The sequence below is a fragment of the Geotrypetes seraphini genome, chromosome 7 (genome assembly GCF_902459505.1).
Source record: "Geotrypetes seraphini chromosome 7, aGeoSer1.1, whole genome shotgun sequence".
NCBI classification, from domain to species: domain Eukaryota; kingdom Metazoa; phylum Chordata; class Amphibia; order Gymnophiona; family Dermophiidae; genus Geotrypetes; species Geotrypetes seraphini.
In genome coordinates this window covers 29205271-29230623 of record NC_047090.1, presented here as the reverse complement: position 1 = coordinate 29230623, position 25353 = coordinate 29205271, and the positions used below count along the sequence as shown (strand labels likewise).

The 25353-nt window shown below is 43.7% G+C and overlaps 1 protein-coding gene across 2 annotated transcripts in view; it reads right to left on the bottom strand.

Annotated features, from left to right (window-relative positions):
- The window catches only part of FGD6 (FYVE, RhoGEF and PH domain containing 6), a 183758-nt gene that overhangs the window by 24458 nt on the left and 133947 nt on the right, over positions 1-25353 (bottom strand). The window contains exons 8-14 of one of the 2 annotated variants that reach the window (XM_033953296.1): positions 23641-23728; positions 14567-14617; positions 12532-12590; positions 12370-12441; positions 10700-10768; positions 8906-8989; positions 6704-6783 (exon numbers count right to left, since the gene is read on the bottom strand). In XM_033953296.1, coding sequence (XP_033809187.1) covers positions 6704-6783; positions 8906-8989; positions 10700-10768; positions 12370-12441; positions 12532-12590; positions 14567-14617; positions 23641-23728 — 503 coding nt within the window. The remainder of the gene's footprint in view (positions 1-6703; positions 6784-8905; positions 8990-10699; positions 10769-12369; positions 12442-12531; positions 12591-14566; positions 14618-23640; positions 23729-25353) is intronic. The other variant, XM_033953297.1, reaches the window with a different exon arrangement.

Below are 25353 nucleotides of genomic sequence, written 5' to 3'. Positions count from 1 at the left end.
CACCTCTTCAGGGAGACTGTTCCTCGAACCTGCCACCCTTTCTGTAAAAAAATATTTCCTTAGATTACGTCTGAGCCTATGGCTATTCTATATTCTTATGCCCAATTTAAAGATGGGATAAAAACAATTTTCTTTTCTCAAGCTTTTTCCCCTTGCTGAGGAGGCTGAGGGGAGATAAGATTGTGTATGATCTTTGGAGACCTAAAAGCCCCCCTCCAGTAAATGTCAGAGTGGGGACCTATTTGACCTGGAAAGTTACAGACCGGGTAAACAGAAAAACATCATTTACTTTTACGGAACCTGTGCACAGTCACAGCTTGGGACGTAGTTTGGGTGAAGTCAAGTTTCAAGTTTATTAAAATATTTCATATACCACCTATGCACAATTTAAGGTGGTGTATAATTAAAATAAAAACAGATAAAAATATGACATAAATGTATACATAATCCATGAAAACAGGCACAAATAGATAGAATATGTTACCCACAAAAATAATAATTAGGGGAGGCAGGGATAAAGTTACAGTAATATTAAAGAAAAAGGGGAAGGGAAAAAAACAAGAGGGAAGGGGAGGGAAGAAGGAATAACCTTATAAGGACGGTGATAGTCCATAATAATTATTATTAATAATAATAATTTTTATTCTTATATACTTCCCCCCCTGTACTCGCGGTTTCGTTTATTTGCGATTTCTCTCACGCTGACTCCTCCCCCAAATTACATCATCCATGAGTGCAGGGGGCGCGTGAGGCAGAGAAAGAGCACAGGGAAAGGGCTGGAATACCAAGCGCACAGGGACTGAGAGCTGAACAGGGGGGGACAGGGAACAGGCAAGGGCCTTCCACGTACCCGGTTCTCATGGGAAGAGCTGGACGCTGCTGCTGCTGCTCTCCTAAAAGCCAGGCATGGTGCGAGCGGGCGGAGTGGACCCGGAGCTCGGCACTGCCGCCTCGTTGTCCATCTCGGTTTGCCAGAAATGAGAGGGCGGGGAGGGAGCTGAGCCAGAGCTTAAGCTAAGAGCACGCGCTGCTGCCTGAAAGGATGGTTGGGCGAGACCGAGCCAGGTGCACAAGCATGGAGCTTGGTCCTGCTCCAGAGCCCTGGACTTTTTGGCACGGTCGGTCATTGAGAAGTATGGACGCTGGGGAAGTCTGACCCCGGCTCTGCGGAGGTTCCCTCCCGGTGTGCACAAGGAAGATGTGTTGGAGGTTATTTGCGGTTTCATCATTTTCGGAGGGTTTTTAATAGAAAATCGCAAACAACTTATGAAAAAGTTATTCGCAGTTTTTCCGTATTCGTGAATACGGGGTGAGAAGTGTATAACACCAAACCATTAGTTCAAGGCGGTTTACAGCAAGAAAGAACTGCACAAACAGTGAATTACTTACATAAGCATACCAAAATTTCTCAGAGAATACAAAATGGCAATTAAGTCACATATTTATTAAACAGATAAGTTTTAAGAATTTTTCTAAATAAATAATAAGACTGAGCTTGGGGGAATAAGCATACTCCAACATGAATTCATTGCACTAGCCTGAAATGCAAAAGTTTTTCCTAAGAATCTCTTATAACGACATGCTTTTACCGATGGAAACATAAACCAGTAAGTTTTTTGTGTATTCTTATTTGAATTAAAAAATTGAAAGTGGGAAGAGAGGTAGGTTGGAGTCAATCCAAATAAAACTTTAAATAAATACAGCCAAATTTAAACAAAACTTTAGCCTCAAATGACAACCAATGGAGCTTTAAATAATAAGGGCATGGTCATGGTTTTAAAGACCAAAAATCAGGCGAACTGCTGTATTCTGTATTATTCTGAGTCTATTAAGAATTTTTTTATGAGATCCCAGATAAACAATATTACAGTAGTCCAATATGGACAAAATTGATGATGAACCAGTAACCTAAAAGACATTGAATCAAAATATTTTTTAATAGTACGAAGTTTCCATAGTACTGCAAAGCATTTTTCAATCAGCAGATCAGTACGGTCTGATTTAAGCTGGGACTTAAGTGTCTTGAGATGTGATCTCTCTTGGAAAGTTTGGACTGGAATTCTATAATGATGGAGCAGTTGCTGAGAAAATATTCCAGCGGTAAATACTGATGTGTTTTAAGAAGGGAACGAAAAGCAGATGTTGGGAAAGTAAGCAAAGGGATTGCTGGGAAGTGTATGGAATTAAAAGCCTATTGATAAATTCTGGCTCTAATTTTAAAAGTAATTAACAAGGTCTTGTATGTGATCCAATACTCCACTGGTAACCAATGAGCATTAATCACAGGGGAGTAACGTGATCAAATTTTCTTGTGTTAGTGATAATTTTTATTGCTGTGTTTTGCACGATTTGTAACCGTCTAATTTCTTTTTTTGTGTATTCCTTTATATAAGGTGTTGCAATAGTCGAGGAAAGAAATCACGAGGGAGGAAGCATTTAGAATTTTAGCAATTGAGCAAATCTGACGTAGACGAAAAAAGCATTTTTGTACTACTGAACTGATTTGTTTGTGGTAATATAGATGTTCGTCAAAAATAACTCCTAGTAACTTCACCCAGGTTCAGCTTTATAAAATTGGAGGTATTACCTCGCCTTCGTGTCTCAAGTGTGGTAACGCCCCCCAATTCGTTTTCGCATGCCCTGTGGGAGTGCTGGTGCATTCGGGCCTTTTGGGTTGAGGTGGTGCGGTATTTGAGTTCCATCTTGGGTCGTGCTGTGGCTGGTACTGTTGATCAGGTAGTGCTGGACATCCCGGGTGCTTTTGGGACCTTGCCCAGAGAGGCTCGTTGGCTCTGTCGTAAGGTCTGTCTCCTGGCTCGCCGGTGTATTCTGCAAGATTGGACATCTCTGAACCTCCCGACATTTTGGCAGTGGAGAACCCACCGCCATACATTAGTTCTTTGGGAGGCGCGGGAGGTGGGGATCTCGCTTAAACGTCGGCGTTGTTTTCTGCTTCTTTGGGACCCATATTTGCGCTCTATGTCCCCTAGGGGGACGCAGCCTCTTACTTAATTCCCTACCTTAATTGTTGGGTGTACCCACGTCGCTTCTGGTTCTTCGCGTCCCTCTGCTCTGGGGGTGGGGAGCGGGTGTGGGGAGGGGGGATCTGGGTTATGGGTTTTGTTGGTTTTTTGTTTTTTTTTTTTGGGGGGGGGGAGAAGGTGTTTAGCCCTGGGGTCATCAGAGTCCAGACCCTGGGGGAATCATGTGTGATCTTTTGACCCTTTTTGGGACTGCATCCCTCTCCCTGCCTGTAGGTAACTGGGGGGGGGGGGGGTGATTTGGAAGAGCTTTCTGGGGTTTGTGGGTGGGTATAAATGACACATGATTTTGTACTGTTCTGAGTTGTTCTAGCGGATATCCCGCCTCTGTTTGCTGTTTTTTGTATGCAAATGTTTTCCTTTGGTTCCGCCTGTTTTGTGTCAATACAAATTGTTTACACTCTAAAAATAACTCCTAGTAGTTTTATGGAGTCACATATTTTATTTTTTTTTTTAAATTCTTTATTCAGTTTTAACTCTTGCAACAAGTGTACAAAATTCAATCAAATAATTCGTACAAATCACTTGACATTCTAACAATTGTCAAATGCATATAAAAAAGACCCCTCCCATTCATCAGGAATAAACCCATTAAATCCCATAACATACCTCCCCATCCCCACATTAAATATAGTCTTATGTAATAAAAAGGTGTCCAAGGTGTCTAATCATTAGAATATGCAATCAATGGCCCCCCCAATCTTTTTGAAACTATTATAATTTCCTTGCTGTATAGCAAGCACTCTCTCCATTTTATAAATATGACAAACTGAATTCCACCAAAAGGTATAATTAAGTTTAGTATAGTCCTTCCAATTTCCAGTAACATGTTGAATGGTAACCCCCGTCAGTATTAACAAAAGTTTATTGTTATTTGCTGAAATTTGACTCTTGAATCTCATAGACGTTCCAAATAAAATAGTATCATAGGACAGGGCAACATGATTTTCTAACATTGAATTAATTTGGGACCAAATTATCTTCCAAAAGGCATTGACCAAGGGACAGAAAAAAAGTAAATGATCTAGAGTCACATATTTTATAAATGAGGGCAACATGTGCACCTTCTTTGCATGTATAAATTTTATGCAAATACACGTGTACGTTATTGGATATCACTGTACAAGCCTATGTTTATAAAAATTATAACGATATTGATGTTGCTTTTATTAATGGATGTTGCTTTGGACTTCTCACAAAGATGCCCGCTTCAAAATGTAGCCCCTTTGGTCCCCTGTGTGATTATTATTTTTATTTTCATGTTTTATATTATTAATTTTCAATTTTAAAAACTATTTTGGATAGACTGAGCAAGGGAGATGGTATAGGAACTTTTACAAGTGATATTTGGAATTATGATGTTCGATTATGCATTTTTGGGCTGAGGCAGCAGCGTTGGTGCAAGGGAAGGGGGAGACTAGGGGCCTGGAAGTTAATTACGGTGAAATAATAACAACTTTATTTTTGTATACCGCAATACCATAACAGTTCTAAGCGGTTCACAATAAAGAGACAACTGACAACCAGTGAAGTACAAGCAGCAAATAAGTACAGGAGAAGATTATGAATTAACAAATTTGTCAAAAAGATAGGTTTGTTTGTTTTTTTAATTGATTTCCTAAAAGAGTGATAGAAAGAAATTTTTTGAGATTATTTCACTGAGCCAAGTGTTCATTTTACCAGCTTGAAAGGAAAGTGTCCTGTCTCAGAATCTCTTATAGAGGCAAGATTTTAATGTAGGAAAAGGAGAGCAACACGTCTGATAATAGGTATGGAAAACCTGTCATATTCTGAGAGATTGGAGAAGCTGGGTCTCTTTTCCCTGGAGAAGAGGAGACTTAGAGGGGATATGATAGAGACTTACAAGATCATGAAGGGCATAGAGAGAGTAGAGAGGGACAGATTCTTCGAACTTTCGAAAAATAAGAGAACAAGAGGGCATTCGGAAAAGTTGAAAGGGGACAGATTCAAAACAAATGCTAGGAAGTTCTTCTTTACCCAACGTGTGGTGGACACCTGGAAGGCAGAGTACGGTACTGGGGTTCAAGAAAGGATTGGACAAATTCCTACTGGAAATGGGGATAGAGGGGTATAGATAGAAGATTACTGCACAGGTCCTGGACCTGTTGGGCCGCCGCGTGAGCGGACTGCTGGGCACGATGGACCTCGGGTCTGAACCAGCAGAGGCATTTCTTATGTTCTTAAAAGCAAATAAATGAGAACTGAAGTTTGTCTAGGACAGTGTTTTTCAATCTTTTTACACCTATGGACTGGCAGAAATAAAAAAAATTATTCTGTGGACCGGCATCGGTCCATGGACCGGTGGTTGAAGAACACTGGGCTAAGTCGTGGGCCAGACCCCGCCCATCTCTACGCAATGTCCACCCCAGACCCCGTCCCCATAATAGTACTAATTGCACCTTGCACGTCCCGTGCCTCATCTGGAAGCCATCCCTCTGACGTTGCAACGTCAGAGAGAAGGCTTCCGGTTCAGGCGCAGGACGCCCATAGGAGCCACTACCCGTGGCTTTGTGCACTGAATCAGTTCGGAAGAGGGAGCTGGCTCGAAGATAACGCCGCATCAATCGCACCGTGGACCGGCGGTTGAAGAACACTGTGTTGGGCCTGGGACCGGCAGGAAATTTCTGTGGACCAGCACTGGTCCGTGGACTGGTGGTTGAAGAACACTGGGCTAAGTCGTGGGCCAGACCCCGCCCATCTCTACGCAATTTCCACCCCAGACCCCGCCCCCATAATAGTACTAATTGCACCTTGCACGTCCTGTGCCTCATCTGGAAGCCTTCCTTCTGACGTTGCAAAGTCAGAGAAAAGGCTTCCGGTTCAGGCGCAGGATGCCCGTAGGAGCCACTGCCCGTGGCTTTGTGCACTAAATCAGTTAGGAAGAGGGAGCTGACTCGAAGGTAATGCCGCATCGATCGCACCGTGGACCGGCAGTTCAAGAACACTGTTTTGGGCCTGGTGCACTTGCTGGCCCTGTGAACCGGCAGGAAATTTCTGTGGACCGGCACTGGTCCATGGACCGGTGGTTGAAGAACACTGGTCTAGGAAGCCCGATATCCTTTCACTAGCCCTGATGATGCCCTTATACGCCACTGCTCTTATAGCCAACTGACCGTACACAGCAGGCACTTGTTTGCTTTTCTGGCATATTGGCAGGTTTTCGCACGCACAAAAGAGGTGACTGCGTAAATGAAACCTGGCTAATGCAACTCAGATGTGAACCACCGAAACGCATCAAAATGGAACCCTACGGCATTTTCAACAAACTGCAGTCTACGCACAAGTATCAGCTCATTCTGTCTGGCAGTTTGTTTTCCGACGCTACGTTACAGAGAGACAGCAAGATAGTCTCAATTAGAGAATGACATGAGTGGGGGAGGGGACAAATTTTTCCCCGTCCCTGCAGGAACTCAATTTTACCGTTCCGTCCCAGCGAGTTCTTTTCCTGTCCCTGTCCCAATCCTGTAAGCTCTGCCTTAACTGCACAAGCCTCATGGGGACGGGATGGGGAAATTGTATTCTGGCGGAGACAGGGACAAATTTGTCCCCGTGTCATTCTCTAGTCTCAATATAAAGCAGTCATGATTGCTACAGGGTTTATCCCCACACCCCAGAGAGTAATTCACTTTCATTTTAAATACCTGGCAGATAGGATGAAGGATCGTTCAACACTTTCAATGTTTAACTCATTCTGGTAAGCCTCCTGGGTTGGTTTTCGGACCTAAAAGTGGAGGGGGGGGGTAGACAAAGGACAACTTTCTAGGTCATTTTTTGCTTTATCTGAAAATGCTGGCGAGACCCTTATAACAAAACACATCCAAATAAACAAATATCTCCTCCATCACCCCTCCCCAAACAAAAATGAATACCTTGGTGATGTGTTTGATATAGCAATTAACAGCAGAGACAACTGAGGAAACCAAATGTAAAAGTCTTTATTTGAATAAAGACACTTACACTGAACATTTGGTTTCCTCAAATATCCTTTCTGCCATCAGTGGACAGTCGTCTCTACTGTTTGCTTTTTTTCTGCAAAGATTTTTGTTCTTGGTTTTGCTTCGATATAGCAGTCAATCACATTTTTAGTGTTTCATTTAAACACATGGGAAATACCGTATTTTCACGTAGATAACGCGCACCCGTGTAAAATGCGCACACGGGTATAGCGCGCGGGACACCGAAATATGTTTTAAAAATTTTGTATACCGCGCATGCTGCCCCGACTCTCCTGTCGCCGCCCGACTCTCCTTTCGCCCGCCCCGACTCTCCTCTGGCCACCCCGACTCTCCTTTCGCCCGCCCCGACTCTCCTCTCCCCCTTGAAGTCCTGTCCCCACCCTGAAAGCCTGATGTCCCCCCCCCCCGACGTCCGATTCACCCCCCCACAAGACCGCTCGCACCCCCACCCCCGGCGGTCCCGCCCTTTCTCTGATGTCAGAGAAAGGGCGGGACCACCAAGAGGAAGCAGCAGGACACCGGTAGGAGCATCTACATGATCGGGGGGGGGGGGGTCGGGAGGCTATGGGGGTGCGAGCGGTCCTTCAGGGTGGGGGTGCGGGTGGGAGTGTGTGCGAGCGGTCCTTCGGGGTGGGGGTGCGTGCGAGCGGTCCTTCGGGGTAGGGGTGCGAGCGGTCCTGCAGGGGGGTGAATCGGACGTCGGGGGGGGAACTATGTAAAAAAAAATTTGTACAACGCGCTCACGCGTATATAACGCGCAAGGTTATGCACGGTTTGTAAAATCGTGTATAACGCGCACATTATATGCGTGAAAATACGGTAAGTTTGCACAGGCTCTGCCGTGACCTTCAAGGACATATTCAAAGTCCATTCGCCACTCTGTACACAAAAACTTCCTTATGTGTCAAGCTTTGGCCAATGATAAGAATCTTTTAGCATCAACATTAGGGGCCCTATGTAATCCAGTCGGGTTTTCAGGATTTCCCCAATGAATTTGCATGAGATCTGTTTGCCTGCACTGCTTCCATTGTACGCATATCGATCTCATGCATATTCATTGGGGAAATCCTGAAAACCTGACCTGGCCGAAGTTGGGCACCCCTAACACATCAAATGTTAAGAAGCCCATTTTTATCCTAAGCATTTAGCACAAGCCAATTTCATTAGCACATGCTAAGCTTTAGTAAAAGGGCCCCTGGGTTTCCTAAGTGCAATCTCTCAGGATTAATGCATGTGCTTGTCCTGGGATTGGTAGCGTGGAATGTTGCTCCTCTTTGGGATCCCAGAATCTCGCTGTTCTTTGGGACTCTGCGTGGAATGTTGCTATTCTTTGGAATTCTAGAATCTTTATATTCTTTGGGATTCTGCTTGGGAATGTTGCTACTATTTGGCTTCCTGCCTGGTACCTGTGACCTGGGTTGGTCACTGTTGGAAAGAGGATGCTGGGCAAGATGGACCAACTGGGCTGACCAAGTATGGCAATTCTTACGTTCTAATTTCGTCTAGCCATGGAAGAACCACCGTAGATTTTCAGAACGCCTGTGTAGGTCCACAAAGCAGAGCTCAAAGGCTGCCAAGGGCAGTTTCCTTAACTGCATATTAGCTGCAAAATCTCGACGTGGCCTAAACGCCTTGCTCCTCGGCTGCCGCACCCTTTTGCTGCCGTCGTTGCCGAGACCTCATTCTACTAACTAATATGCGCAAATCAGTGTCGACATTCCTCTTCTGGCTACCTAAAAACTTAATAGATCGAGGAACTGAAGACATCAAATGAATGGCTCATGGGACAAGGGTTTTGGCAGCTAGGTGACTACCGGAAGGCCGATTTAGTCTTTTCTTACATCCCCCCCCCTCCCCACCCCTCCTGCCTAGGTTCCACTGATGTACCTTCATCCCAGCCAATGAGAGCATGTTGTTGAGCTTGTACATTCCCGACTGCACTGGAGTTGTATACAGGAGGGCATCATTGAACTGCAAACACAAAATTTTGAGTTAATCCTAGTGCAGTAAACTGTGGAAGTTAGCAAACCCTGTTGAGTATCAAATACTGTTTTTCGCTAATCGACATGTCCGAGCGTTCCAAATTTGCTCATTACTGGCTCACTCCAAGGCCTGAACCCAAAACCAGGATGGCAAGCCCTGTGAAAGCAACGAGTCTGCTGTGTCTTCTAGGGAAGAGGAGACATATATGCTATAATCACCTTTCTGTTATATATAAGTACTTATTTTGTACCTAGGGCCTTACGTTTTCATGCTTTGCTACTTTTTAAAGAGCAAAACCTTTTATGTTATGACATTTATATTTCATTTATAGTCGTTCACACAAACACTCCATCATCTGCTCTTGGTCCGGCCCCTCTGTCAAATTTAAGAACCCATTGTAGCCCACGAGTCAAAACATTTGCCCACCCCTGGTCTTTAGTGATTGAAAATACAATATTGAAGCAACGCCCCCCCCCCCCCTCCCCACTGGCAGCAATGCAGTTGGAGGACTCCCACACTGAATACTGCATCCTGAGGGAAATATTTTGCAGAAAGCCTGCAGTAGAAGCCATGCAGTCGGTGGCTCTAATACACAGTTTTCTGCATAAGCCTTTAAGCTCCTAAGGCAACAGAGAATTAGTTGAGTTTTACCAGAATTACAAGCAGCAGCAGCACTGGGCTTAGAACCAGGCTTCCCTGGTTGTCGGCCTGGTGCTCTATCAAGTTTCATTAGGATTTTTATATACCGCCTATCAAGGTTATCTAAGCGGTTCTTTTACAATAAGGTACTCAAGCATTTTCCCTCTCTGTCCCGGTGGGCTCACAATCTATCTAACGTACCTGGGGCTATGGAGGATTAAGTGACTTGCCCAGGGTCACAAGGAGCAGCGCGGGGTTTGAACCCACAACCCCAGGGTGCTGAGGCTGTAGATCCAACCACTGCGCCAGGGGTCTGCAACCTGCGGCTCGCGAGCCACATGCAGCTCTTCTTGCATGTGGCTGTAGCTCTCCAGACCCCAACCCTTTAATCTCCCTCCCAGTCCCACAATCCCCCAACCAAGGTGATCTAGTGGGGGGTCTTTGTGGCAGGTGCGCGGCTGCCTTCTAAAATAGTTGCCGCGACCTCTTGCAGCCGCTCACAGCATTTCCTGTGGTACCATAAGCTGCTGTGAAAGGTCCTGGCAGCCACAAGGAGGCAGGAGTGAGAGGGCCACACTAATGCCAGGTATCTCAGCAGGCCGGGGGGGGGGGGGGGGGGGGGAATCGTTGGGTTGGGAAGGAGATCAGAGGGGTGGGGTCTGGAGAGGGGAGAGAACCTTGGCTATGGGTTGGGGGAGAGAGGGAGGGATGAGAGGTGCAGAGACCTGCGAGGGCTTGGAGGGGAGTGAAGCTACACCTTGCGGCTCTTTGTAAATCTTGGGTCAAACAATTTTGGATAAATTGGCCCTTTGCTGTAAAAAGGTTGCCGAGCTCTGCACTAGGTTTTTCTTCACTTTCTTTTTTTGTTTGTTTGTTAGCATTTACTATCTCCCAAATTAGTTTTTAGCATATTTTGCCCCCCCCTCCTCCCCCCCAAAGGCCAAAGCTCAGTTTGGATGAACTGCATGCAATGTGAAAGTTTCTACTTTTTTTTTTTTTTTTTTTTTTAAATAAGCTGCTTTAGGAATGACATGCTGGGAGATTTACGTGGCTTCTTACCAGGAAAAACATTCGAGGCTGCATGACTTTCCTGGATAGCTTCATCAAAGTTCCTTCTTTCAGGAAGACCTGGTCAATGCAATGTAATAAACATTAGTCAGTGCATGCATATGGAAAAGTAGCCTTTGCCTCTCAGATACAGTGTATACAAACTGAGTTCTGAGTAATTTGGGAATAACTTAACTGCTGATGCTAACATAGTTTTAAGATTGTGGTTTCACCACAGGCATGCAAGAATTCATTCCCCAGCGATCTGAAAGACATCTGATTCAAAAGGTGTTTTTGTGTGTGGAAATGAACATAGGAATATATAAACACTGCCATACTGGGACAGACAAAAGGTCCATCAAGCCCAGTCTCCTTTTTCTAGTACCTTGCAAAATGCCGAAAGAGTAAAACAGATGTTATGCTGCTTATCCCAGGAAAAAGCAGCGAGTTTTTTCAAGCCCATCTTAATAACAACTTTTCTTTTCTTTTAGGAACTTCTTCAAACTTTTTTTAAACCCCGCTAAGCTACCTGCTTTTACCATTTTGGCTGACAATCAGGTCAGACTACTACTACTACTACTACTACTACTACTAATCATTTCTATAGCACTGAAAGGCATATTCAGCGCTTACAAAGCGGTCTTTAGTTGAAGTTTCACTGCTAGTTCACTTTTGATCTTGTGCATTTACTATCATGTAAGAAGCACAATAAACTGGGGCGATGTGATATTGATCCCATCTGAAAAGTATTAAAAAAAAAAAAAAAATCAATGATTTTTGCTCTACTCCGGTAAATAGCCTGCAGAAACAGTATTTTCAGAATTGACCTTAGGTGAAGCAAGATATTCGCCTAAGGTGCCAAAATTTGAAGGTGAGGGGGCGGCAAAACAGCTAGGAAAGGCAACCAAAAAGAGAAGAGAGACAGCTGTGGTGGTGTGTGACTCCCTCGCTCTCTCTCCCGTTCCTTAAGGTCGGCACCTGTGATCACATTCAAAACGTGAAGTCACATGGGATGAGATCTGGACAGGAAGTGCTGCCCTACAGTCGAGCCTTTTGAAGGTCCTCACTGTGCTGACCTTAAGAAACAGAAGAAAGAACAGCCAGAAAGCTGGCTTTGGTAGAGAAGGTAAAAACAACAGACTGTGGATGTTCTGAAAGATGATTTTTATTCGCTCTTCACAATAAAAATACAAATAAAAGTCTGAATTAATAATACACGTATGATTGTCCTGGCAGACCCTACATGGTCCGTGTTTCAGCGAGACCGCCTTCCTCAGGGGTCCGGATGACATAGAGTACAAAGATAAAAATATGAACAAAACAATGTATGTGTCTTTGAGCATAAAACCTGAAAATGGCTTGTTTTGCTCATATTTTTAATCTTTGTACCCTACATCATCCGGACCCCTGAGGAAGGCGGTCTCGCTGAAACACGGACTGTGTAGGGTCCGTCAGGACAATCATACATGTATTACTAATTCAGACTTTTATTTGTATTTTTATTGTGAAGAGCGAATAAAAATCATCTTTCAGGACATCCAGTCTGTTGTTTTATCTTTGGATTGTTTTTACTGTGGAACATTGGGTCTCCCTTTTTGTTTCGTTGTGTTGGTAGAGAAGGCACAAGGATCATATGCACTGGCTCCAAGCATTTTACTAAAGAAACTGGTAAGAGCTTTTACCCTTCCTGGTTGTACGATTTCATGATGGCCATTTAAACTGTACTGAATCTGCATCAGCTTCTGAAAATTATCCTGAAAAAGAAAACACAGGCTAGATTCATCTACATCAAATCAATGTGATGATATGAAACTCTGGGGCAGAATCCAAATGTGTATACTTACTCCCTGCTTCATGATATCATTGGCATGGTTGGCTACTTCTATGACCACAGCAAGAGCCACTGAAACAAGAGGCAGGACCTGGTTAGAGACTGATGCCGAGGTTTGATGTTCCAATCAACTATAAATAGAACAGGGTGCTGTAGTTTGTATGAGGAGATAAGTAAAGTATACTGTAATGCAGGGCTGCCCAAGTCCGGTCCTCAAGATCTACTGGCAGGCCAGGTTTTCAGGATATCCACAATAAATATGCATGAGAGAGATTTGCATGCACTGCTTTCTTGGTATGCAAATCTCTCTCATGCATATTCATTGTGGATATCCTGAAAACCTGGCCTGTCAATAGATCTCGAGGACTGGACTTGGGCAGCCCTGCTGTAATGTATACTGAGGTATGAATAAATGGAACTTACTCCAATATATGTGACAAATACTATATGACTCAGTAGATTGATCAATTGTTATCTTGAACGCTCAGAGATATGAACTCTAATGGGGATTGACAAACCCCTCCCCCCTTCTTGGGAGTTCACCGTCCAGTCATAGCGTTTAAATCATATGATCAATCTCTGAGACATAATGATTCTCTTTTCTTTGTCTTTTTCCTTATTACTCCTTTTTTCTTTTTGTGTAATGTTTCTTTAAAAAGGTTGCAAAAATCAGAAAGATCACAAATCCTATGAGAGTCTTCTGGACAAAGTTTAAGCTAAGTGAAGACTCTCATAGGATTTGTGATCTTTCTGATTTTTGCAACCTTTTTAAAGAAACATTACACAAAAAGAAAAAAGGAGTAATACAGTAATAAGGAAAAAGACAAAGAAATGAGAATATCATTATGCGTGCATTAAAGGGCTCATTTTCAAAAAAGACGGCATAAACCGGCACTTGGATGTTTTTAATCACCAAAATGTCCAAGTGCCGATTTTCGAAACCAACTTTCTAGACATCTTGCTAGACTTTTTATCTGCACTGCGTCCAAAATTCAAGGGGGTGTGTTATGGGTGGGTTTAGTGCTTGAACATCTTGTGGCAATAATCAAACACCATTCAGACATCCAGACCGCAGACCTGTTTTAAAAGCATCTAAGGGTAAAAACGGTACCCCCAAACTGATCGGATGATCACTGGAGGAATTAAGTCATGATTCCCCACACTCTCCCAGTGGTCACCGACCCCTCCCACCCTCCAAAGATGTGAAAGAAACAGTACAGTTCTCCCTCCGTATTCGCGGTTTCAGCATTCGCGGTTTCGATTGTTTGCGGTTTTAAGCTTGCTGGCTCCTACCCCCCAATTATGTCAGCTTGCATAGAGAAATCGCTGATTCCAAGCGTTTACAGAGAAAAATCGCCGAGTCCCAGCACTTTCTTCACTGTGTTTTGCCTCTCCTTCAGGAACAGGCCAGGTCTCCCATCATGTGATTCGTGGTTTCACCCTATTCATGATGTTTTTTTAATAGAAAATAGCGAACAACATATGAAAAAGTTATTTGCAGTTTTTCTGTATTCGCGGGACTGTTAATCCCCTATCACAGCGAATATGGAGGGAGAAGTGTACATACCCGTCTCTATAACAGCAGCACCTGGTACGGGAAATCCTAGTAGAGCAGAAAGCAGGTGTCTGGAGTGACCTAATGGGTGGTGTAGTGAACCATAGAGAGGGAGACCCAGGCCCATATCCCACCATACCCACTACATTTATGGTGGAAAATGTGCTTTTAAGGCCGCCACCGACAACGGCGCCAGTTACAGAATCCAGGCCTATGCGTTTTCCTATTAACAATGCCTAACCTTAGGCGCCTTTTATAGAATACGGTTTAACGCAGATTTTCTTCGGTGCCAATTTTTGGCCGCCATATTCTGAATTTAGCACAGAACATCTTAGAAGGTGATAACAGAAACAAGTAGTACCTTAGGACAACTCTCTCCCTTGCAAATGTATGCGGAAGTAATTCCATTAGAAGTGCTATGAACATCAGGGTCACTTTTGTTACTGCAAACAGACAAAGCGACACCAGCTCCGGAGGTTTCGAAAATGTTTACCTTGGGTATCCTTATAGTCCGAAGATTCTTCTGAAAGGTTCTTTAAATAATCTACAAACCCAAATGGAAATATACATTAATCAATGTGATTGTCAAAAAAAAAAAAATTAAAATCTTTGGGCAACAAATGGCCTCTCTATCAAACTGCATAAGCAGTGTTTAGCGCAGAGAGTCACGCTTAATGGCCCGCTGCAACCCATTATGTTACTTGATGGTTGGATATATCTTAAACATCTCCTGAAAACATACTGGCCAACACAGTACAAAACCTGGATTCTTTCAAGTTGGCAAAGCGACAACAGTAGTTTAAAGGGACACAACTCCAGGGGTGAGAAAGCAGCTCATTTCTGAGGGGTGTAGAGATGCTGAACTTCAGATGCACAGGGTGGATGACATCCCGAAAGGCAAGTAGGCAACACAACCAAAAACAGTCGCCCCTGGACAGTGGCGTGGCGAGGGTGGGAGGCGCCCAGGGTGGTGGTGCTGCTCCTCCGCCCCCTCCTGCTGCATGCACCCACCCCTTCCCTCCCCCCCCCCCCCGGTACCTCTTTAGCATTCCTGGCGCAAGGAGCAACCCCAACCTGCCAGCGTAGGCTCTTCCTCTGACATTACTTAAGAACATAAGAATAGCCTTACTGGGTCAGACCAATGGTCCATCAAGTCCAGTAGCCCGTTCTCATGGTGGCCAATCCAGGTCATTAGTACCTGGCCAAAACCCAAGGAGTAGCAACATTCCATTCAGAATCCTAAAGATTCTGGAATCCAAAACAGCAGCAACATTCCATGGAACCAATCCAGGGCAAGCAGTGGCTTCCGCCATGTCTTCCTCAATAACAGACTATGGACTTTTCCCTCCAGGAACTTGTCCAAACCTTTCATAAAACCAGCTACGCTATCCGCTCTTATCAAATCCAGAGCTTAACTGTTCCGAGTGAAAAAAATAAATCTCCTCTAATTGGTTTTAAAAGTATTTCCCTGTAATTTCAAAACACTTCCCTAGGCACTTCCTAGGCATGGGTACAGAAGTGCATCAGCAGCAGGTTGGGGTTGCTGCTCGCACCGTGAACGTTAAAAAGGTATGGAGGAATGGAAGCAGCACGCACGGTAGTGGAGGAACAGAGAGGAAGCGGGTACTGACACCCCCACCAAGAGGATGCCCATGGCAGACCACCCCCCACCCCATTTTGCCCCTGGAGACTTGAAGGAGGGCAGTACCAGAAGACTGGATAAGAGAGGAAGCAAAATGCTGAAGAACAAGAAGACAGTCCGAGTTAAAAGGGTCTGCAAGCAGGAGGAAATGGGATAATATGGTTTGGTCCAGCAGTTGTTAGTGTGTTGTCTCTGCTCTCCACTCGCGTCCTCTTCCTCTTGAGAAAGAACTTTTGGAAGCATGATCTGTGTCGAGGAAGCAGAGTTTGGATTTGCTGCATACGCATGGATTATATGGATTCTTATTGATTTAATTTTAGATTTTTGTGTGTTTTTTTAATTTTTTTTTTTTACTTTGTATCATTTATTTTGAACTTCACTATGGATTTATTTTGGGGAATTTGACACACACATTTTTATGCCAGCTGGTTAAGGACCTCTTATTCCAAGTGATAAATATCCGTTGTGATATATGATTCAACCACTCTTAATAGCTATAAATTTCATAACTTTACTGAAGCTTCAGACCTCAGAACCACCACTCGTCGCTCAAATGTTTATCATAGTGATAAGCTTAACGTGTTGTCTGCTCACTGGCCCACTTTATCTTAATAGGATCTTGACGCACTGTAAATGACCAGTCAGGTGATGATGGAGTGATTGTGGGAAACGATCCTTGATAAAGCGTTGAATATGCGAAACATGTCGGATCCGAGTTTCCCCGATCATAAAAACCGAGATAAGTCATAAACCTTTAGTGTATATATATATATATATATATATATATATATATATATATAAATGCATTTGACTAGTAGCACTTTAAGGCACTTTTTAAGCACTTTGAAACTATTGCACTTTAAATATTGAAATCCAATTAGGATAAAAAAGTGGGCCAGTGAGGAGACACCTTGTCAAGCTTATCGCTATGATAAACATGAGTGACGAGTGGTGTTTCTGAGGTCCAAAGCTTCAGTAAAGTTATGAAATTTATAGCTATTAAGAGTAGTTGAATCATATATCACGACGGATATTTATCACTTGGAATAAGAGGTATTTATTAGCTATATGCGATTCCAAGTTAGAGTACTATTGAAGAAATAACCATCTTAGTGGGAGCTGGTTAAGGACGTCATTGCATTTCATGTTTCAGCGCCCCCTTTTTTGAGAACTGCAAGAGCCTGCAAAGACCGAGATAAGTAATTTACTATTTAACATCTTAACATAGTAACATGGTAGATGACAGCAGATAGAGATCCGAATGGTCCATCTAGTCTGCCCAACCTGATTCAATCTAAAAATTTGTTGGTGTGGGGATTTTTTTTCTTCTTCTCCTTAGCTATTTCTGGGCAAGGATCTAAAGTGCTGCCCGGTACTGTTCTTAGATTCCAACTACTGAAGTCTCCATCAAAGCTCACTCCAGTCCATCTATACCCACAATTCTCAATGGGCAACAAATTTTCAAAGGAAACTCTGGACCTATGGATAAGGGTATCTGAAAGCCTGGAAGTATTTTTTGGGGGGGAGTGGGATGAAACTAATGGAGTGCAACAGACTGAAGAGGATAGTGAATACAGGGACAGAAGTGTAGGACAGTGGGGAGAAATGTACGATGAAACTGGCTCCCCATTCTATTCTTTTACTTATATGATTATTTGCAAAGTGCTACCAGATATACACAGGGACCAGTGCTCAGAACACCTACACTAAAGTCAACAGCACACACCCCATACTGGGACAGATCAGAGGTCCATCAAGTTCAGTATCCTGTTTCCAACAGTGGCCAACCCAGGTCACAACTACATGGCAAAATTCCAAGGACCTAGGAATAAGCAGTGGATTTCTCCAAGCCATCTCAATAATGGTTTACAGAAATTATCCAAAACTTTTTAAAACTCTGCTAAGCTGCTTTCACGACATTCTTTGGCAATGAATTCCAGAGTTTAACTGCACATTGAGGGAAGAAATATTTTCTCCGGCTTGTTTTAAATCTACTACAGTGTTTTTCAACCACCGGTCCATGGACCAGTGCCGGTCCACAGAAATTTCCTGCCGGTCCACAGGGCCAGCACATGCATCAGGCCCAAAACAGTGTTCTTCAACCGCTGGTCCACGGTGCGATCGATGCGGCGTTATCTTCGAGCCAGCTCCCTCTTCTGAACTGATTCAGTACACAAAGACACGGGCAGTGGCTCCTACGGGCATCCTGCGCCTGAACCGGAAGCCTTCTCTCTGACGTTGCAACGTCAGAGGGAAGGCTTCCAGATGAGGCATGGGACGTGCAAGGTGCAATTAGTACTATTATGGGGGCGGGGTCTGGCCCACAACTTAGCCCAGTGTTCTTCAACCGCCGGTCCACGGACCGATGCCGGTCCACAGAATAATTATTTTATTTCTGCCGGTCCATAGGTGTAAAAAGGTTGAAAAACACTGATCTACTACTTAGTAGCTTCATTGCATGCCCCCTAGTCCTAATATTTTTGGGGGAAAGAATAAATAAGCGATTCACATCTACCCTTTCCACTCCACTCCGTATTTTATAGACCTCTCTATTGTATCTCTCCCTGCTTTTCAGATGGAGTATTGATCTGACAGCACAAATCCCTCACACGGCAACTGCAGCATCTGTAACAAGGATGATAGAAGTTAGATTTTAAGTTGTGAAATACTATTTCTCAAACAACAATGGCCCTCATAGGAAATGGCCCAGAGCACTTGACGAACAGGATATCCCTCTACACATTGGGAAGGTCACTAAGATCCTCCCAAGGAGTATCCAAAAACCACACACTCTGTGAAGGACATCACATGGCGAGCCCCCACACTCTGGGGCTTTGCTTAACACGAGACACACGCACACACAGAGCGACACCAGCAGCACATATTATAGCAAGATAGAATCAGGACGGCAGATAAAAGCCAAATGGTCCATCTAGTCTGCCCATGTGCAGCATCCACTATCTCCTCCTCTCCCTATTGGCTAAGGCTCAACATTTGCATATCCTCTCCCTATTGGTTAAGGCTCTTTACACCTGCATTGTGATGTCATAGAACTTTAAGGTTATAGAAACATTGTAACATGATGGCAGATAAAGGCCAAATGGCCCATCCTGTCTGTCTATCCGCAGTAACCATTATCTCTCTCCCTTCGAGAGATCCCACGTGCCTATCCCAGGTCCTCTTGAATTCAGACTACCCTACCTGAGATCCTTTTTAGGCACCTTATGACCTTACGTTCAACTTTCTTCAAAGCAGTCCCCTTATTTTCTAACTATATGCTCCATCTATGCTTATACCCTATGCTGTCTATTAAAGTGTTTTATCACATATTGTTCTGACATAGTAATATAGCATCTATACCAGTGTATCGCAAACTTTGTGCAATGGCACACCAGTGTGCTTCAACACATGGGAGGAGGGGAGGCACTGAGGCCGGCCGACTGCCTACTGACATGCCACTCGTAAAGAGAGGTCACGTCCTGTGGGCAACCAGCTGGCGCCTCTCCTCTCTGACCCTTTTCCTTGCTGGCGCTAGACCCAATTGAAGGACCTTTGTGCATGCGTTGTGGCGACGTGGCACACTTCTGGGTGTGTCTTAAGCCACGGATACTAGGTTTAGTGTGCCGCGGCTCGAGAAACATTTGCAAAATGCCGATCTATACCATACTTTGTATTGTAATTTTAATAATTTTTGCTGCTTATTTTTATTGCTTATGTTTGATTTATTCTTGCTGTACACCGTCTTGAGTGAATTCCGTCAAAAAGACGGTAAATAGATCATAACAAATAAATAAACTTAGGAAATAAAAATAAAACAAAAATGTGATGGAAAGGAGATGGGACTTGATATACAATCAAAAGAAGCGTCCAAATTCAGTCTTTTGCCACTAGAGGGCATCTCTGATTTATAAAGTGATTACAGCATATTTTTATAACCTCCACTTCATGTTTACAAGTATTAAAAGGGCAAAGATCGCTTTGTTAAATTAGGCCCGACTACAGCTACAAAGAACTGCAGTAACCCAGCAATTGACAGCAGAAAAAGACACTCATGGTGCATCTAGTCTGCGTAAAAGGTGACCAGAGCCTTGCCCACCACTCTGTGCAGGCCCAGGTGACCCATGTATAAATATCACTGGTTGTGAACCCAAGGTTTAGAACAGCGGTCTCAAACTCAAACCCTTTGCAGGGCCACATTTTGGATTTGTAGGTACTTGGAGGGCCGTCTTATTAAAGAAATGACAACTTTGCATGAGGTAAGTACCTACAAATCTGAAATTATCAGAAGCCATTAAGGAAACATTTATAAATCTTTCCTTAATGGCTTCTGATAATTTCAGCTCTACAAAGCTGAAAACAGTGCAACATGCAGAAAGTGAAAAACTATCAAAGTATCAACTGCAAGAGACAAGATTTTGGACCAACTATTTTGAGGCCCTTGATGTTATAAAGAATGATTCTTTATGGAAAATTTGTGCCTTAAGTGTCCAGTGGTCGCGTCCGCAACCGCTTTCAACTCTCATCTCCTCCAGCACCGAACATATGTACAAGCTGCACTGCCTCCAATGGTTACCTTACGTTCTGGAACATTGCCCGCCTCACTGCTGTAACCTCATGCAAGCGCTTTCCTGCGTCTGTGAAGTGGAGTGGAGAGGACAATCGCGTATAGACTCAGGAAAGTGCTTGCGTGAGGTTACAGCAGTGAGGCGGGTAATGTTCCAGAACGCGACCGCCGGAAACTTAAGGCACAAGTTTTCCATAAACCGAGGGCCTCAAAATAGTACCTGGCGGGCCGTGAGTTTGACACCACTGGGTTAGAAGCTAGAAAGGGCTATTCCAGAAGCCAAATAACAATGTCCAATGTCAGCTAACATACACACACAAACTAGTATAAGGCTGCTCAGAGCTCCAAACCATATCCTTCGGCCCTGGCTTCCAGCATTTGCATTCAATTCCCTTACAAATCAGGGATTAGCACCTGGAAGTATTTGAGCTGAGCCAGGGCTCTGAGCTACCTAGATCAGCAGGAAGTTGGCAGTGTAGAACGCTCAGATCCTCAACTAATTGCAAACAGTGCAAAATCTTCCTAAAAGCCCCATCCACAGGGTAGTGTTGAAGTGAAAACAGGAAGCTAACATTGGACACTGGAATCTGGGATCAGAGGTAGCTAGATGGGACTGGCAGAGCTTTTAGCTGCCATGTGCTTGTTGAGGCACACTTTGCTTTTAGCTTCTTTTCTAACTTATCACTGGCTAGCACTCAGTTGCCCGGTAATAACTTATGCAAGCATGTCTGTGGCGCAGTGGTTAAAGCTACAGCCTCAGCTCCCTAAGTTTGTGGGTTCAAACCCACACTGCTATTTGTGACCCTGGGCAAGACAATTAATCCCCCCATTATGGAAAACCTCTCATATACTGACAGACTGAAAAAGCTGGGGCTGTTCTCCCTGAAAAAGCGGAGACTTAGAGGAGACATGATAGAAACCTTCAAGATCCTGAAGGGTATAGAAAAAGTAGACAGGGACAGATTTTTCAGATTACGGGGAACCACAAGTACAAGGGGGCACTCGGAAAAATTAAAAGGAGACAGGTTTAAAACAAATGCCAGAAAGTTCTTTTTCACCCAGAGGGTGGTGGACACATGGAACGCGCTTCCGGAGGCTGTGATAGGCCGGAGCACGTTACAAGGCTTCAAAGAAGGTTTGGATAGGTTCCTAGAGGATAAAGGAATTGAGGGGTACAGATAAGAGTAGCGGTAGGTTATAGGGATAGTCTGGGACCATTGCTCAGGCAATGGGCCTGATGGGCCGCCGCGGGAGCGGATCGCTGGGCGAGATGGACCTCTGGTCTGCCTCAGCGGAGGCAACTTCTTATGTTCTTATGTTCATTGCCCCAGGTACATTAAGGCAGATTGTAAACCCACTGGGATAGACAGGGAAAAATGCTTGAGTCCCTGAATAAATTCATGTAAAACTGTTCTGAGCTCCCCTGGAAGAGCAGTAGAGAAAATTGAATGAATGCATACATAAATAACTAAATAATCAACCCAAAGGGCCCATTTATCATGGATCAGGTGAAATAGTGGAGTCTGATTGTTCAACAATTGCCAACTTATTTTTTTTAAATGGTCAAATGAATTCTAGTTAGTAGGGTCCTGGGGAACTGAAATCAAAATAAGAATAAATCCACAGCTAAAAATCACTGGGTGTATCCAGTCTGTCCATTTTCCCTTCCTACCACAGCATCACTTAATAAGTTGACTTAAGACTAGATAATTAAATAGTGTGCTTGTTCTGTTCTAAGGACAGGGATGGTGACATTTATTTGCAGAAAGTCAGCCTGGGATCACTACACCCTGCTGCTCAGTTTATGTAACCGTGGAAGGAGGGGACAGTGGGAAGTAACGCAAGAATTACGCCGCTAGTACAGAAGAAGCCCCCCCACCCCCACCCCACTATACCAAACCACCACCACCTGTCTTCAATTAAGAAAACATACGACTGTTAAAATTATCAGAAAAAAAAAAATGACGCAGTAATCTAGACACAATGAAAAACTACAAAAATACCTCTACACAAGTGGAAATTGGAACCTTTCTGAAATATGGAAACCAGCCCATATTTTACCACAAAATTCAACCACGACATTATCTTTCTGAGCCTTGAAGGACCAGCCATTAATAACAAACTTTTATTAATACACTTCCCCCTCCCCATTCGCGGTTTCCCTACTCGCGATTTCACATAATCGTGATTGTTTTTTTGGGGGGGGAGGAGGAAACCCCCCATATTTTTGTCTTCCCCCCGGCATCCCGGCCTTACCGGTCGTGCAGGATAGCTGGGTGAGTCATTTGGGCTTTGTGATCCATTTTAAGCAGGCCTCGTTGTTCGGGACAGTCGCTCAGCTGTAGATACAGAGGCATCGGCGGCACGGGGAACGAGGGAGCAATTGTTTTCTGGCCGTTTGAGTTCGGGCATCGGGCGTGCGCAGGAGCTGAATTCCGGCATGCGGGACAGTGCGCTTTGCCGGTTGGGAGTGCTGGTTTTTGGGGCAGGAGCAATCTTCCTACGCTCCTGCCCCGTGCAGATAGCCATTAGGAAATGGCTGTGGGGAGACTACAGGAACTCCCCACAGCCATTTCCTAATGGCTATCTGCATGGGGCAGGAGCGTAGGAAGATCGCTCCTGCCCCGAAAACCAGCTAGACCACCAGGTAAGGCCGGGATGCCGGGGGAAGGCAGAAGGGAGGCGGGGGTGGGACAGAGCTGGATATTCGCAGTTTTTCGCCATTCGCGGTCTGGCTCTGCCCGTATCCTCTGCGAATAAGGAGGGAGAAGTGTAATGACAGGAGTTGCCATTCAGCATATCACCAGCAATTGGAAGGATTACACCAGACTTAATTACACCTTCTGGTGGAATTCACTGTGCCATATATATAAAATGGAAAGAATAATTGCCATACAAAAAGGGAACTATAATAATTTTTAAAAGATTTGGGGGCCATTGACAGCATATTGTGATGATTAGACACCTTTTTTGCACAAATAGTATGTTATAAGAATGGAAAGGGGGGTATATTGTTATTGTACTGGCTTTTCAGTATATTTGAATATAATATATGTATAATATGCTTGAATTATATTATTGGTGGAAGGGGAGGGTGGGGGAGGGACTTAAATTTATGTATTTACAATGATAATAGAAAAGATTTTCAAGTGATTTGTATGAACCAATTGTTGTATTATTGTTCACTTGTTGTGAGATATAAAAATGAATAAAGATTTTGGAAAAAAAAAAAGAATTTTGACATCTATGAAACCATTCAAGGTACTTTTTAAACACTTGTGTTAAAGTAAATATTTTGAACCAGCCTGAAGAACAACTCTATGGAAATGGGCTTGCAAAGGGTAAGGGCGGCAACCAGTACCTGTCAGCAGCAGTCTGTACTGGGGAATCCTCTGAACCGGCTTCAGCAGGTAGTGTTTGAGTGCCAGGCTGGCACAGCGAGGGCTCATCTGAAAGGCAACAAGCCAACAGTTAGCAGTTATTCATGATATTTAAGATTCGAAGACCCCCCCCATTTTCCGTGATATTATACGATCTTCTGACATTACTCACAAATAAAAACATTTATTTATTATGGATCCTTTTATTAAGGTGCGTTAACCGATTTAGCGCGCAAGATGTCCATAGGAATGGATGTCTTAGCATTTCGTGCGCACTAAATCGGTTAGCGCACCTTAATAAAAGGACACCCCTCCCCCCTCCCCATAGTCAGAATTTGCTATACTGCTTTAGCTGGCTTTACAGTACAGACTAATAAAAACTGATTAGATAGGAACAGAGCAGAACTTAGATAAAGCTTCTTATTCATTGATGCTTTTGGTTAACTATGCTACTATTTTTTTCTTATTGAACCCCTTAGTCCTTTTGTTTTTTCCCATATATGTTTTCTTTTCTGTATTTATTGTGGTTCTCCCCCTATCCTTTTGTTCTTATTACATTTATTTTGTGTCTTGTTCGTCTGAGTACATTTTGTCTGTTTAATACTGTTGTTTTTAATTCTGTTCTTACCCCTATTTTATTGCTGTAATACGCTTAGTATTTTGATAAGCATTTAATCAAATTTACAATAGACTTGGAAACTTGGAACTATAATAGTGGATAGAAAAGAAAACATTTGTCAGGGCAGCAGTCAGACATCCATTAATGGCCATGGAAGCCTGAGACCACCACACTCTCGTCAGCTGAGATCATAGGCCTGCTAAACCAACCAAATTTTCAGCAAAGTCTTAAAGGTTTTCTCAGAAAGCTCTCCACAAATGGAGAAAGGTATAGCACGATGTCCAGGGCCAGGCGAAGACCAGGCAGGACCATCTAGTGGCCATTCAATGGATGTAAGGCTCGAGCCAGAGAATGTGGCCTAATCAGTGCTGATAAATAAGTTGGAGTGCCTTGCCGAAAAGCCTTGAAAGTGAGAAAGAGAAGCTTAAAATGTACACGATAGTCTACGGGTAACCAACATGAACTCTTTAGTAAAGGAGCGGCATGATCCATTTTAGGCAAATGACAGAGAAGCCTAATAGCTGTATTTTGTCGAGTTTGGAGTTTTCTTTTTTAAAGGGTAAATACTTAAATATGCAAATTACAATAATTGATTCTTCTTATAAACAGAGAGAGAATCGGAGAATGAAAAACATCAAAAATACAAATTAGACTGCAACAAACCAAAAACATGCCAATAAAAAGTTCTCCAGAGATTCATCCCCTGCTGGTCCATGAATGGACATGCATCAGATTGATGTAAATTTTCCACACAAGTGCAAGGGATGCAGAGTACAGAATGATATGGGGACAAATTTTTCCCCGTCTCCGCGGGAACTCATTTTCCCATCCCATCCCAGCGAGTTCTATAGTAACATAGTAACATAGTAGATGACGGCAGATAAAGACCCAAATGGTCCATCCAGTCTGCCCAACCTGATTCAATTTAAATTTTTTTTTTTTTTTTTCTTCTTAGCTATTTCTGGGCGAGAATCCAAAGCTTTACCCGGTACTGTGCTTGAGTTCCAACTGCCAAAATCTCTGTTAAGACTTACTCCAGCCCATCCTCCTCCAAACGGCCATGCACAGACACAGA